The 13498-nt window shown below is 39.7% G+C and overlaps 1 protein-coding gene across 1 annotated transcript; it reads right to left on the bottom strand.

The window, feature by feature from the left end:
• Nucleotides 1-440: 440 nt before the first annotated feature.
• BMP10 (bone morphogenetic protein 10) lies at nucleotides 441-6051 on the bottom strand. The gene is made up of 2 exons (XM_040994031.1): nucleotides 5565-6051; nucleotides 441-1520 (listed from the first exon to the last, which is right to left on the bottom strand). Exons 1-2 carry the CDS (start codon nucleotides 5896-5898, stop codon nucleotides 586-588), a joined length of 1269 nt encoding a protein of 422 aa, XP_040849965.1. The 5' UTR covers nucleotides 5899-6051; the 3' UTR covers nucleotides 441-585.
• Between the last annotated feature and the right edge of the window lie 7447 nt (nucleotides 6052-13498).

Genomic DNA, 13498 nt, shown 5'->3' with positions numbered 1-13498 from the left:
CTAACATGCAGTTCACTAGACCAGCTGCAAGGGGCAACGCCAGAAACTCAAAGGACAAAACCTACATTTACATTCCCAGAATAAGTAGGAAATGCAGTTTCCTAGGGTGGTTAACTTCCTGGCACAAAAGACTAACACAAATCGTACCCAGAGAAGAGATGATTGAGAAAATTCCATTGACTTTTAATATATACACATTAGTGGAGTCATAAATATGAGTGTATCCTGCCTCTATGAAACCAAAAGATGCTCATGAATGCATTGTTATGCTAAGATTCACACATAAAAATGTGTTATTTGATCCTGAATTTTGCTTAGGGGTCACTATTTCCAAGTTGATGTGGAGGATAAGTAGTGAGGACATTTGTCATTAGCCAGGGCATTGCCAGGAAATGGCTAGTCCAAACAAAAACAGATTAGAAAGGACTAGACTGTAACACAAAATACATGTTTCCTACAACAAATCTACCTGTCCACTTTCTAAGGCAGCAAGCCCTGTCATCTGTACACCCTCATTAAATAGTCTCATTAAATAGGACACAAAATATACACATTTACAGTAATTAAATATGTCACAACCCTCTTCTATCTACAGCCACACTCAGAGACAGCCATGCCTTCATATTTGAACTTATAGGTGACTACACCTTTGTCTAAATAGAGGATGGAGATGGGCTCGAGCTTTGTGGGCACACAGCAAGCTTTGGAAGCCTTCTGGGAGTTCTTGAGGTGGACCAAGGCCTGGATAATTGCATGCTTGGTAGGTGTGAGATGCTCTGCCAAGGGGTAATTGCAAACACCACGACATTCATAGGCTTCATAACCAGGCGGAGCAATGATCCAAGAGTCCCATCCAATCTCTTTGAAGTCAATGTAGAGCGGGGTCCTCTTGCAGTAGTTGCCTTTGGCGTTCCTGCGAATTCGAGCAGTGGAGTCATAGATGATGTTTGACCTCATCTGCAGCAACGCCTCTTCGCCAGGTCCCCTGGAGTAGCCATCCAAGTTGTCCAGCTCTGGAAGTTGCTCATGAGCAATCATTTCATTCAATTCTTCCTTCTGCTCCTTGTCACTGCTTTGGTCATCAGAAAACACAACAAGCAAAGGATCATGCTTATTCTGGGCACTGGTGTCTATTTCCAGCTGTCCCCTATTGATGTCCTCAGCTTCATTGTGCCTACTCTCAATGTGGACCTCCAACTGGTGTGTGGATGAGCCAGATTTTTGCCAACGTCGAATGGCATCCGTGACATCAAAAGTCTCCCATTCACTGTTGACTCCATAGATTTCCCCTGACACTAAGACCAACAGGCTTCTTTCACCACTGTTGTCTCCTTCATCCTCTAGAACTTCAAAGATGGTAATTTTGCGGTCCACTCCCTCATATATTAGCCGATCTCTTTGCACCAGTGTGTACAATCTGAGTTCAGCCATAATGACTTCTTCATGGTGAGGGATGGACACATTGAAGAGAAGAGGGTATTTTCGGAGTCCGTGAAAACTAGCTGGTTGGGAAAACATATCTGAAACAAAAAGATTTGCAAAGACAAGATTTGTAACAGATGCTTACATTTCTGTAAATAAGATTTGCCCATGCAAGATGCTTGATAGAGAGATGGCTGCCTGATATATGGGACAAAACTTACTATCTTTGAGTATCCTAAAATCTGTATCTTTTAGAACTAAAGAGGCCATTGGAGGTTGTGTGAACAAGTTTCAAGTTTTTCTAACCAGTAAACAACCATGAAATGGGATGTGTACTGATCTTTCCTTTTTGGTGAATGAGGACAGGAAGGCTTTTAGTGTTTGTACTTATAGGGGTGGAAATTTTCATGCAGTTGGTCGAATGTTTGTCTCCTGAAAGATTTCCATTAAAATTGGGGGTTAGTCTGCTTGCAGCCTGGAAAACAGTGAAGGATGTCTCAAGTTCTTGGGTCCCAGCACTCATTTAGGAGATCCAGATGAAGCTCCTGGCTCATGACTTTGGATCAACTTAGTTATGGCCATTGCAGCCACTTGTGAAATAAAACAGCAGATGGAAGCATGCTCTCTCTCTCCCTCTGTAACTCTGCCTTTCAAATGAAATAAAATCATCTTAAAAATTAAAAAAAAAATGTGGGTTGGTAAACTATAGAGCAAATTGGATTTGCCATCTATTTAAAGTCTTCATGGAGCCGTCTTATTCATTTGCTTCTGTATTTTCTGCAGCTACTTCTCCACCACAGTGGCAGAGGAAGTCACAACAAAGACCCTATGGCTAGTAAAGCCTCAACTATTTACTATCTATCTAGCCCTTGACAGAAAGAGTTTGCTGACCTCTACTTTATCAGCAATTCCTGACAAAGATAATATAATATTCATCAACTAATACACCCATGATGTTTGGTTTGGGTAGTATGGATGCCTGTGATTCAGAATGAAAGAAAATGATTCTTAGCGAGAACTTGGTTCCATTTGCTTTGTGCCCCTAGCATCTGGCACAAGTTTGGTACATACTTTGGTACATACTCAAGTTTGCAAATAACTTGAGAATGTTTATGATACAATTTTTCTAAAGTTCTCTAACCATAAGATGTACACATCCAAACACCATTAGGTTACTTCCTGTCTGAGAGTATCTTTGCCTCAGGTATTATGTACCTACAAGGAATCCCAAGAGTATTTGTCACGAGATTTTCAAAGAATTCCAGAACATTAAAGATGCTAAGGACCTCCAAGTGAGGAGTCCTCAGTCATCTTTGGTAGCATGTTCTTAATTGTATACCCAAGTCATCGTTTCAGTGGAGCCTGGTTCATAATGCACTCTTTCAATATTTGTATTTCTGGTTGTTTTATAATGATTTGCTCCTTGGGTTTCCAGTTGTATCTACAGGGATTGGGTCCAGGACTCTCTGATGACAACATCTGCAGGTGCTCAAATTCCTTATATAAAAGGGTATAGAATTTGCATATAACATTTACACATCCTCCTGTGTTGTTTAAATCACCTCCTGGTCCAATAGTAGCTTCCATTCATCCTCCACAGTGCATGGAACATTGCAATTCTCAATTTATATTTTTTAATCAATTGAATCAACTTGTAAGCCCTGATGTTTCAGGTAAACTGATATCTTCATTCCAATTTTCTACAATTTTAACTTTTATGTACGTCCTATGACCTTGGAAAACCCCCTCACGCCACCTTTGCCTACCCAGTTGTGACTTCTTTCTGTAGCATCATCTCTTTATCTGAAGTTCACACCTGTCTGAGTCACTGGAGCACACAGTGTCTAGGCATATCATTTGGTCCTTGTCATTTACATCTTTCCATTGTAATCGCCTATTTGTAAGTAGATCATCCCAATTGTCCTGATACTATTCCAGTGGCATAAGGATAGTGGCAATTACCATTGCCCAATCCACCTTCCATACCCCTCTTTCCATGATTCCTTGAATACAGGCAGTGCCTTACAATGTTGGCTAGTTGATAATTTTGGACATCAGATCAAACCTGTGAACATCGCACATGTTTTTCATATCTCATACAGCACTTGGATAAGAAATAAATGAACCTAAAATTTGCCCCCTCACTCTAAAACAAAAAGTTTGACAGCATCTGGACAGGAAATATGAGCGAATAGATGAGAATGAGAGAGTAGCGCACTACTCTAGGCATGAGGAAAATGCAGGGGAAAATTCACTTGGGATGACCACGTGGAAATACTAGTACAATACAAAAATTGTATATAATGAAATTATGCCATGGATGTTGTTGAATAAGTGAATGTTTGATGCTCTTGCTTTTAAAACTTAATTGTGACTTGGTAGACATATTAATGCTTTGCTATTATACTTTTTTATATTATCTTATTGTCCTTATATATCCTACAGTATCATATTGTACACTTTGAATGTATACACTAAAATCTATTCTAAAAAGAGAAAAAACTTCACTGTAACAAGAGGAAGAAATTATAGTGGCAAACCAGAAAAGTTTTGGTGGTCATGGGCACATTCACTGTTTTGATTAGGGGGTGAGTTCAGTGGATGGTCACATTTGTCAAAAACTGTCAAAGCAGACAATTATTATAAGTATGGGGGTTTTTGGATTCTCATTTATATCTTAATTACATTTAAATAAATACCCTGTGCAAGTCTGTGCATGTACAAAGACAATAAGTAAAGGACAGAAATTGTATTTTCCAAGAAAGAGACATAGTGGTTGTTGACAAGTTCCACATACCAAGCAGTTTATAATCATGTTCTGGCAATTAGACTCAGGCACTCCAGTACAGGATGTGAACATCTTCACCACTAGGCTAAAGGCCTATTCTTAGTCAATGAAATTTTGAAGTCACATACTACCTTAGAAACTAAGGAATAGCTATTCAACACTTACTTCAATACCTAAAAATTAGGTAGCCTGCTAATGGTCACCAAAATTTGGTCAACACTTCATAGCAAATGGAGTGCATTCTTACTCACAGCCATCTCTTGAGCCACTCAGCTGAAATCCATAGGTACAATAATCATCACTCTATGAATGGGGAAATTGAGGCTCAGTGGAATGAATTAATCCACAACTGCTAGGTCAGCTAGCTCTCAAAATTCCAAAGCCTGCATTATATCTTTGCCATAGACCCTTTAATTATAATGACTTCTGGCCAACATTAAGTAAAACACAAAAGCAAAACAACACACACAAAAAAACCACTTTCATAGCTACTTAGTGGATCTAAAAGCATAACTGGCAAGTATTAAAGAATTGGTTTCTTTGGACCCATAGTCTCCACTACAGATACTAGATTTTTTATTTGGGGGCGGGCTTCTAATACAGCATTAAACAAAAGATTAACCTCCAAGCTCATTAGATTTAGCTACTGAATATAATTATCCAAAAGGAGAAAACATATTTTCTACCAATAGTTTAAAGCTCATACATTGCATCTTATAAAGATACAGAAATGATCCTTTGTAATTAGGCTGCGCACACTTCCTGGAAACTGTAAACAGTATCCTAAGAATGTCTATGACACATCAAGTACAACACAACTTAAAAAAAATCTCAAAAATATCTTTTCATCTTGTTTCAATATTTTTAACGTCACAAAGTAGAAAGTCATCCACAAAGTAGAAAGTCATCCAAAATTTGGATGAAACACAAACATCGGATTTACATTTTGACTGTTTCTATCATTTTTCTTCCTAAGTAGAAACTGATTGGTTTTGCAGACAAATAAAAAACCATCGTGCAAATTGGAGCTCATCTGGAAAATCACAGATAGAGCAGAAGACCAATATGCTTTATTTTCTACTACTTGATGTCGAAATTAAAGTTTTAGAAAGATTCAGTCATGAGGTCAAAATAATAGAAGCATTGTGACTTCAGATTAAAAGATGTTTATAACTATCCTCTGGGATTCTGAAATGATCACGTAAATAAACATCAAAATGTGCATTGTTTTGCATATCTTTGTGTACACATTCTTCAGTCACCCTTATCCCCATCACTCACAGGAAGTTTGCATTTGTGTACTACCCCTTGAACAAAATCCAAGCCAGATTTCATCTGGAAAACATACACCTACCTTCATTCTTGAAACTCCTAATGATGTTGGCTGAGGGCATAGAGGTCCGATCTGTAGCAAACTTGTTGTAGAGTTCCAGCATGTACTCTGGTGGGTCCACCTTGGCTGAATCCTGTGTTGGGATGTCAGACAAGTTCAATGTCTTAAGAAACTCATCCTTCATGCTCTGGAGCAGTGTGTTAAAGTCAACCCCATCTTGCTCTGAGAAGACATCGTCAAAGAGAGGCATGTCCTCCTCCAGAGCCGATTGTTCAAGGCCCATGATGGGACTGCCAGAAGCAGAGTGAGCTAGTAGGCAGAAGACGGCATACAGCCCCAGCCCCAGAGAATCCATGACTCTGCTCAAGCCTCTAGGCGAACACAGGACGGTTTAGCTCTCCTGGGCTGTAAGTGGCAGTTTTATCTTGCAGAGCGTAAATGTCTCGTGTCACTGGAGACAAGTTTGGAAACTCTTCCCCCTCTCTCGCCCTCCCCCAACCACGCTTCCCTGCTGAAAGTCAGGTTGCAATAATTGGATAACAAAATCCCCTATAGGGGCCTAGCCTTTCTTATCTCCCTAGTGTAAACTTGTGCACCAGATTTTGTTTCTATCTTGCGATCCCTTTTTCTTTTAATGAGCATTTTGTAAACATTTCCACATTCTGACACTGGTTGAGAGATAGGACAATTTTCTCCACAAAGATTCTGCTCTTCTTCCTTCCAGTTCACTTCCTTTTGGCAAGAATGTCCAAGTTCTGCTTTTCTAAGTTTCAGTTTCACACATGCATATAATGGGTCTTAAGAATCAACATAATACACACATCAGTGGGGTTACATATTATTTTGAGTGGTGGAGCTTACAATTGCAAATAAACATTTTTGAAGACAATCCAAATAACCACCATCTCTAAGTTAATAGATAGAAATGAATTTATAGGTCTTTGTAGAAACAGGAAAACATAAGCTTCATGGTCAATGGTCCTTTGGGAAAATAAGACCAGTGTTTACTGGGATTTATTAGAGACTTGGGACAAACAGACGTTGTACGAGTGCTTTCCACGGAGCAGCTAGCATGCACCTTGCAGTAGTCAGAGTGTCATCCACATCTCACACATGGGTTGCTGAGATTCCATGGTTTGGCAGAGGTCACAGAACTACAAAGCAATGGATCCATGTGGAAACTCATGCAATCTGACTCATCTGGGGAAAAAAAAAAAAAGAAACATTCTTTGAAGCCACTATTCCACCAAACTGGGGCCTAGACAATGAAAGGCTAACCAATAATCAGACCAGTCCTGCTGCCAGCAGTCACAGTCAGAGGGCAGGGAGCAACGGTGTGATTGGATAGGGACCTCAGGGACTTTGCCTGGATAATGAATTGTTGATATAAGCCAACTCTCTGCCAAACTGATCTTCATGACTAAACCAAATTAGGCATGAAGCAGCTCCAGCAAAAGCTTGGCAAGCAACATCACTAGGCAGATAAAAGGTGCCAAACACCTTGAGCTGAAAAAAATGGTAGAATTGACTAAGTGTCCAGTTTAGGAAAGATAGATCAGGTTTCTCAAACTTTGTACCCTAATAGGCCATAGTGCCATCAGTGTGGCTCTGCTAACCACTCTACTGGGGTGGTGGCACTGACCTTGCTGACTTGTTCAGTGCACTCCCCACACTGCAATCTTAAAGTGGAATATGCTCTTTCTTGCTAATTTAAATGTTCCTACATCTATAGGAATCCGTTAGCTAGAATTTCCTTTTTTTCTCCATGCTCCCTAACAAGGCTGCTGATAATGTTTTGATTCTCCTCTCAACAGGTACAATTTGACAGCAGTGTTTATTTATTTACCAAGAATCGCACTTTGTCTAAAAGCTGTTAATTATCTACTCATTTAGCAATTATTGGATTTAAGTCAATGTTCCCCTTTAATTAAATCTTATGCTTTATAGTAAAAAAGGCAATTGTAAACTAGAAATAGATTGAACCCTCAACAGGTCTACAAATGGATGAGTTCCAGACCAATAGACTATTTTTTTGTTTTAATATGTTTTTTTTAAATAACAATGAAGGCATCTGTTAGTCTAACATGACGTTTCTGACAGCATTCCAGTAACCCTAACCATGTCCCACATCAAGACAAGAACTTGTTAATCTTCACACACACACGGTTGTCAGCGCACACTTCACATCTCTGAATGGCAGGCATGTGTACCTAACTGCCACAGGACAGGAGAATAAGTTGTGGTACTTAAGCTCCCTCCACCCCCCCAACAACACAGTCTCAGAGGTCAGGAGGACAAATATCCCCCATTGTAGAGTCCTTTACATCCTCTTGCAAAAAAAAAAAAAAACCCACTCAGAGTTCACTAGCTTCCCTCTACTCAATATCAGTGAGACCATGTCATTCAATATTTGGACAAGTTTCTTCATCCAAATGTTCATTTTGATGAAGAGATAGAAAGCAAAAATGATTATCACCCCACTTTGGTGCCTACAACCACCATGAAATGCCCTCTTAGTAAAGGTTCTTGAATGTCCCATACCTATGGTTGGGTAAAGGAGGGAGGAGGATGGGTTTCACGTATGGACACAGCATCTCTCCTACAACCTGGAGCACCTTATGTACAGTGTCTGAATTTCCATGACTTTTCCTGGTTGGAGCCCTCTGACTCCAAAAGATTCAAATTGTCACCATATGCCTGCCCCACCTTCCAAATCTATTGTATTATTTTGCTGTGATCTCATTTTTTGGAATCCACTCACTTGGAATGTGTTGTAGCCCATTCCTAGTGGACTGGAGGCCACCATGTTGCTAAGCTAATGATGTAAAATGTGTATCTAGACGTTTACAGAGAGCCCACATACGTGAAAAGGAGAATGTTAATTCCACATCAGGCTTCTCAATCACATCACAAAAAGCTCTAGTATCTATGCTTTACTAAGTTTGGGACTCATAAGACTAATTCCATAATTATATAAACTTGGAAGATCTGACACTAAGCTTTATTGGAATCTCAAAGGTATCTGTAAGTCAAACCAAGGTAAGCTCACTGGAAAGCATCTTCATGAATACTGCAGCTTCCTTGAGTAGTGGGCAGGCCCAGAGGAAATGAAATGACTGACTGACAAAAACTTGATTCAAGGTTCATGGAACCCAGATTTTGCTTCAGAAGCATTACGTTACTCTTGCTGCCTACTGAGAAATCTTCAAGACTGTCATATGCCTTCTTAATCAGGTGTGGGGCAAAAATAAACTGAGGCAGTCATCTGGGAACTGCACCAGTGAATGGAAATTGGGTCTTGCCAATTTCATCTGCCTGGGGATGGACCCTTCGGGGGTTGTCATTCGGCTGGATGCAGCCACAGCTTCTGCAAGCAAAGTCTTGGGTTGAGATGTCACCTTAGATGCTGGTTCTGGTTATTTGTTGCCAGTGGTTAAGAGATGTTTTGATGTTGTTTTGTGTCAAAATCTATCTGATGTTTGTGTTTCATTCTGTGTTGCCTGTTTTTCTTGTTGCCAAAATGGGACAAAGCACGTCATCTCTTCCAGCTGACCCTCCCTTAGGTTATTTTCTCAGGAGCTTCAGTGAGGTCAAGCGGTGAGCAGAAGCTTATGACTTCATTATTAATGTTTCTGAATTTTAGAAATTTTATGACCAAGAGTGGCTTTCAATTTGTTATTGTGTGTTTCTTTTTCTTATGTATTTTTTTTTAAGATTTATTTATTTTCATTGCAAAGTCTGATATATGGAGAGGACGAGAGACAGGGAGGAAGATCTTCCATCTGATGATTCACTCACCAAGTGACTGCAACTACTGGAGCTGAGCCAATCTGAAGCCAGGAACCAGGAGCCTCCTCCAGGTCTCCCACACAGGTACAGGATCCCAAAGCTTTGGACCATCCTCGACTGCATTCCCAGGCCACAAGCAGTGAGCTGGATGGGAAGTGGAGCAGTCGGGATTAGAAGCGGTGCCCATATGGGATCCTGGCGAATTCAAGGTGAGGACTTTAGCCACTAGACCACCACACTGGGCCCATTATGCATTTCTTTTAATTTTACTTTATTATTATTATTATCATTTTATGATACAGTTCCATAGGCCCTGGGACTTCCCTTGCCCTCTCCTCAACTCCCTCCCCCCTCACTGAGTTCCCCTATGTCATTACTATAGTGTAGTTTTTCATACACAGTCTTATGTTCATCACTGAGGGCATGGACAATGGCAGAGAGTCCAGCATCATATTGTCAAGATATAGTTAACAGTTTCATTGGGAGTCCTTCTTTGGTCTGGAAGTAGAGATGCATACTGCATTGTATCTTCACACCTGGATATGATAGTCTCCATTACACAGTTACTATACATCCCCTTAAATGAAAAGCCACAATACAAAATCAACAAGAAGAAAAACAGAAATCTACAATGCCATGAAGTTAAATAACATGCTACTAGATATGATAGTCTCCATTACACAGTTATTGTGCGCCTCCTTAAACAAAAATCCACAAAACAAAATCAATAGCAGGAAGAAAAAGGAAATTAACAATGCTGTGGAGTTAAATAACATACTACTTAATGACTAACATGTCTTTGAAGAAATGAAAGGAAAATCAAGAACCTTCTTGAAGATCACCAACAAAGATCAGCAGAAACTATATCTCACAGATTTGAATTTTTTTTGTTTAGTTTCATCTTTTCAAAACTCTTTCTCATTAAATTCCTCAGTGACTCATAGATTATATTGTAAGTGTGTTTTGTTCTGAGATCTGAACAATCAACAGAGTCAAAAGTATGGCTTGTTGGGTTTTCGGGTTCCCGTCAGATTTCTGAATCGCGAGAGTGTGGTGGCTACTTATTTGTCTTTTGTCAAAACTGTTCATTTCATCAGGTCTGGTACAGAGATAATAACTGCTGATCAGAGCTCTAACAGCCTCCTAGGGTGTATGTGCATTTTGCAAAAGAAAAGTTTTGTTTTATAGTATTACTGCTTGGCCTCAGCACTACATGAGACTGGATGAGAATAGTAATAAATCATTCTTTTATACCACTCTTTTCCAGTAGAGTTGCTTTAGAAAAATTTCAAAGCTGCTAGCCTGCATTACTGTCTGTGTTTGCTGGGTGGGAAAATGCTATGCCTTTTACTTATTGTGAACTAACTTCTTGAGTTTTCTGTAACAGACAAAAAAAAATTATTTAAAAGGGTAGATGTGTATTTCCCAAATTATCTTGGGAACAAAGTTAAAATGGCATTAGGGTCTGTTTCAAATATGATGCTAAATTTGGCATGCTGTTTTAATTGCAGATGGAATATGATTGCAAGCCTAAAAACGTGTCTGCAGTGATTTTAAAAAGGTACAGAAAATTTTAAAAAAATTTCTTGTGAATATTTTCCCAGCAGGAGAATGGCTATGTCAATAGAATGGCTACATTACCCTGGAATGGAAAGGATGTGGAATTCACAGATTTCTGGAATGAGTCTTATTGATATACTAATATCAAAATCAGTTCATGTGAATTTTTAAATTATTAAAACTATTAAGATGAAACTGTCCAGCACTGATTTTTTGAGAAGAGCTGAGTTTTAAAAAAGTAACGGCTGCTTTGAATATATATTTACTTTGAAATATTAAAGTGTTCACTGTATTCGTATAAAAATCTGATGTACAACCTGTAAACTATAACTGTAAGCTGTAACCTTATTAAATGACTAGATATTATTTTGTAATTATGAGGAATCTTATTTATTTTAAAGATTTAATTATTTTTATTGGAAAGTCAGATATACAGAGAGGAGAAGAGACAGAAAGGAAGATCTTCCATCTGATGATTCACTCACCAAATAACCGCAGCTGCTGGAGCTGAGCCGATCCAAAGCCAGGAGCCCAGATCCTCTTCTAGGTCTCCCATGCAGTTGCAGGATTCCAAGGCTTTGGGACATCCTTGACTGCTTTCCCAGTCTACAAACAGGGAGCTAGATGGGAAGTGGGATTAGAACCGGGGCCCATATGGGATCCCGACACGTTCAAGGCAAGGACCTTAGCCACTTGGCCACAGCGCCAGGCCCAAGGAATCTTATTTTGATTAGATATTTTAAAAGTCCCTTTTACATATTTAATAGGTTTGGTTCTTCTGACTTTGGGATTTCCAGATGGATCCTTGGAGATCTCAAGGTGAGAAGTTTAAAAAAGTTCAAAAAGCTGTGTTTTTCTTCTGGTAAAGGTTATAACTAATGTGGCTGTTTGGATTGGAGACAAAGTATCACCAAGTTGGGAAATTATTTTATATTATTCTGTTTTAGTAATGTTCTTAAAGGCTGAAAAAGTTTAATGGTCAGTTACTATCAATCATGATTGTGTTATATTGTGGAAAAGGGACAGTATTCAAATGGAAGCTCAGAAGTTAATCATCAGGCTGGTTGCCCAGCCCACTAGTGAGTTGGTCTGGCTCAAGCTGTCTTCCCCACTGCCTGACCTGACTGGAATCCAAAAACCAATCAAGGTAAAGAGAATTTTGTTTAAATGTATTTTTATTTTGAATTTTGAGTTATGTGGTACAATTTTGTATAGGCTGGGTTTTACCCCAAACTCCCATCCCCTGTCAGATTTTTCCCATTTTGTTACAATAGTATAGTCCTTCATAAGGAATCATAATTCTATCAGTCTTTTATTTAAGTGTATCCCGACAATGTTGGTACAGACAACGTCCAGCATCCCATTGTCTACACTTGTCCAACAGTTTCACTGGGAATCCATTTTTCATCTGGAAGCAGGGATGCATGTCCCCATAAAGAGGCTTCTGACCAGTATCACCAGACTCTACTGAGGGGGGTCCAAGTGGCAACTAGAAAACCACTTTCTAAGGTAAGCAAGACTGTTGAGAGGTCCGATGAATCTTCCATGTGGTGTTTCTTGAGTGTCTCCTAGAGGCATACTTCTTGCACACCCCAATAAATCCTGAGGTGCCAAAAACAGGCATACTATAAATGTAGCCTTTGTATCTCACTTGGCTCCTAATACTCAGTGTAAATTACTAAAGTTAAAAGGCTTTGAGAGAAAGCTATTATCTGAGTTGGGGGAGGTAGCCCAAAAGGCCTACTCTTAGACAAGAATAACCAATTTTGGGAAAGAAACTATCATTCATTCCATTCTTGTGGTGCTGGAGTGCCCATAGAATCACTGCTGTCCAAGCCAATACATGATTGCTGAGATGTTCTGAATTCTCTGACGAACATGAGGGCCAACTTGATGAACATCACATAGTCTGTCCCGGATACAATCCTGTTTATGGATGGAAGCAGTTACATTGTCGAGGTGATCAGGTATGCAGGGACAGTAGCAGTCTTATAAGATCAAGTCATATGGGTCCAGGCACTACAGGGAACACCTGCTCAGAGGACTAAATTAATTGCTCTAACCCAGATCCTGAGATGGGGCAGACAAAACTATCAACATCTACGTGAACAGATATGACTTTGCCACTGCCCACATCCATGGGGCCCGTTATTATGAAAGGGAACTCTTTCCAAGCAGCCAAAGAGGTTGCTCAAAAACCCATGGGACCTCTTCAGATGATCCTAGTCCTGTTGAAATGAACACTGCCACAGACTGTCCAGTATTCAAGTGAGGAAATGGGTCTCAAAAGAATCATAGGGCAGAGACCAACTCAAAGGATGGATGTACCTCCCTAATGGTAAAATGATATTGTTAGACGCATTGAGATAGGAAGTAGTTGAACAGCTGTATCATAGTGCCAACCTGGGCAGCACCAAGATGTCTGAGTTATTGTACATTACTAGACTAGCTCAAGAAGTTCAATGAATTTCCTCTTGATGCCACATTTGTGCCCACAGAAACCCAGGACCACAAGGTGAGTCAACTCCAGGATTTAGATTGCAAGGAAGCACTCGAGAATGTTGGGAGATAGATTTTACTGAGATCCTACCAGGAAAATATGGGTG

The sequence above is a fragment of the Ochotona curzoniae genome, unplaced genomic scaffold, assembly GCF_017591425.1.
Source record: "Ochotona curzoniae isolate NIBS_2020 unplaced genomic scaffold, NIBS_Ocur_1.0 contig_883, whole genome shotgun sequence".
NCBI classification, from domain to species: Eukaryota; Metazoa; Chordata; class Mammalia; order Lagomorpha; family Ochotonidae; genus Ochotona; species Ochotona curzoniae.
This window is presented reverse-complemented; position numbering and strand designations above follow the sequence as displayed.

Excerpts from the sequence above, each read along its gene's own strand:
- BMP10 (XM_040994031.1), bottom strand. The coding sequence starts at position 5,898 with ATGGATTCTCTGGGGCTGGGGCTGTATGCCGTCTTCTGCCTACTAGCT. Across the intron at positions 1,521-5,564 it reads TAGGAGTTTCAAGAATGAAG|ATATGTTTTCCCAACCAGCT; the intron begins GTAGGTGTATGT and ends TTTTTGTTTCAG.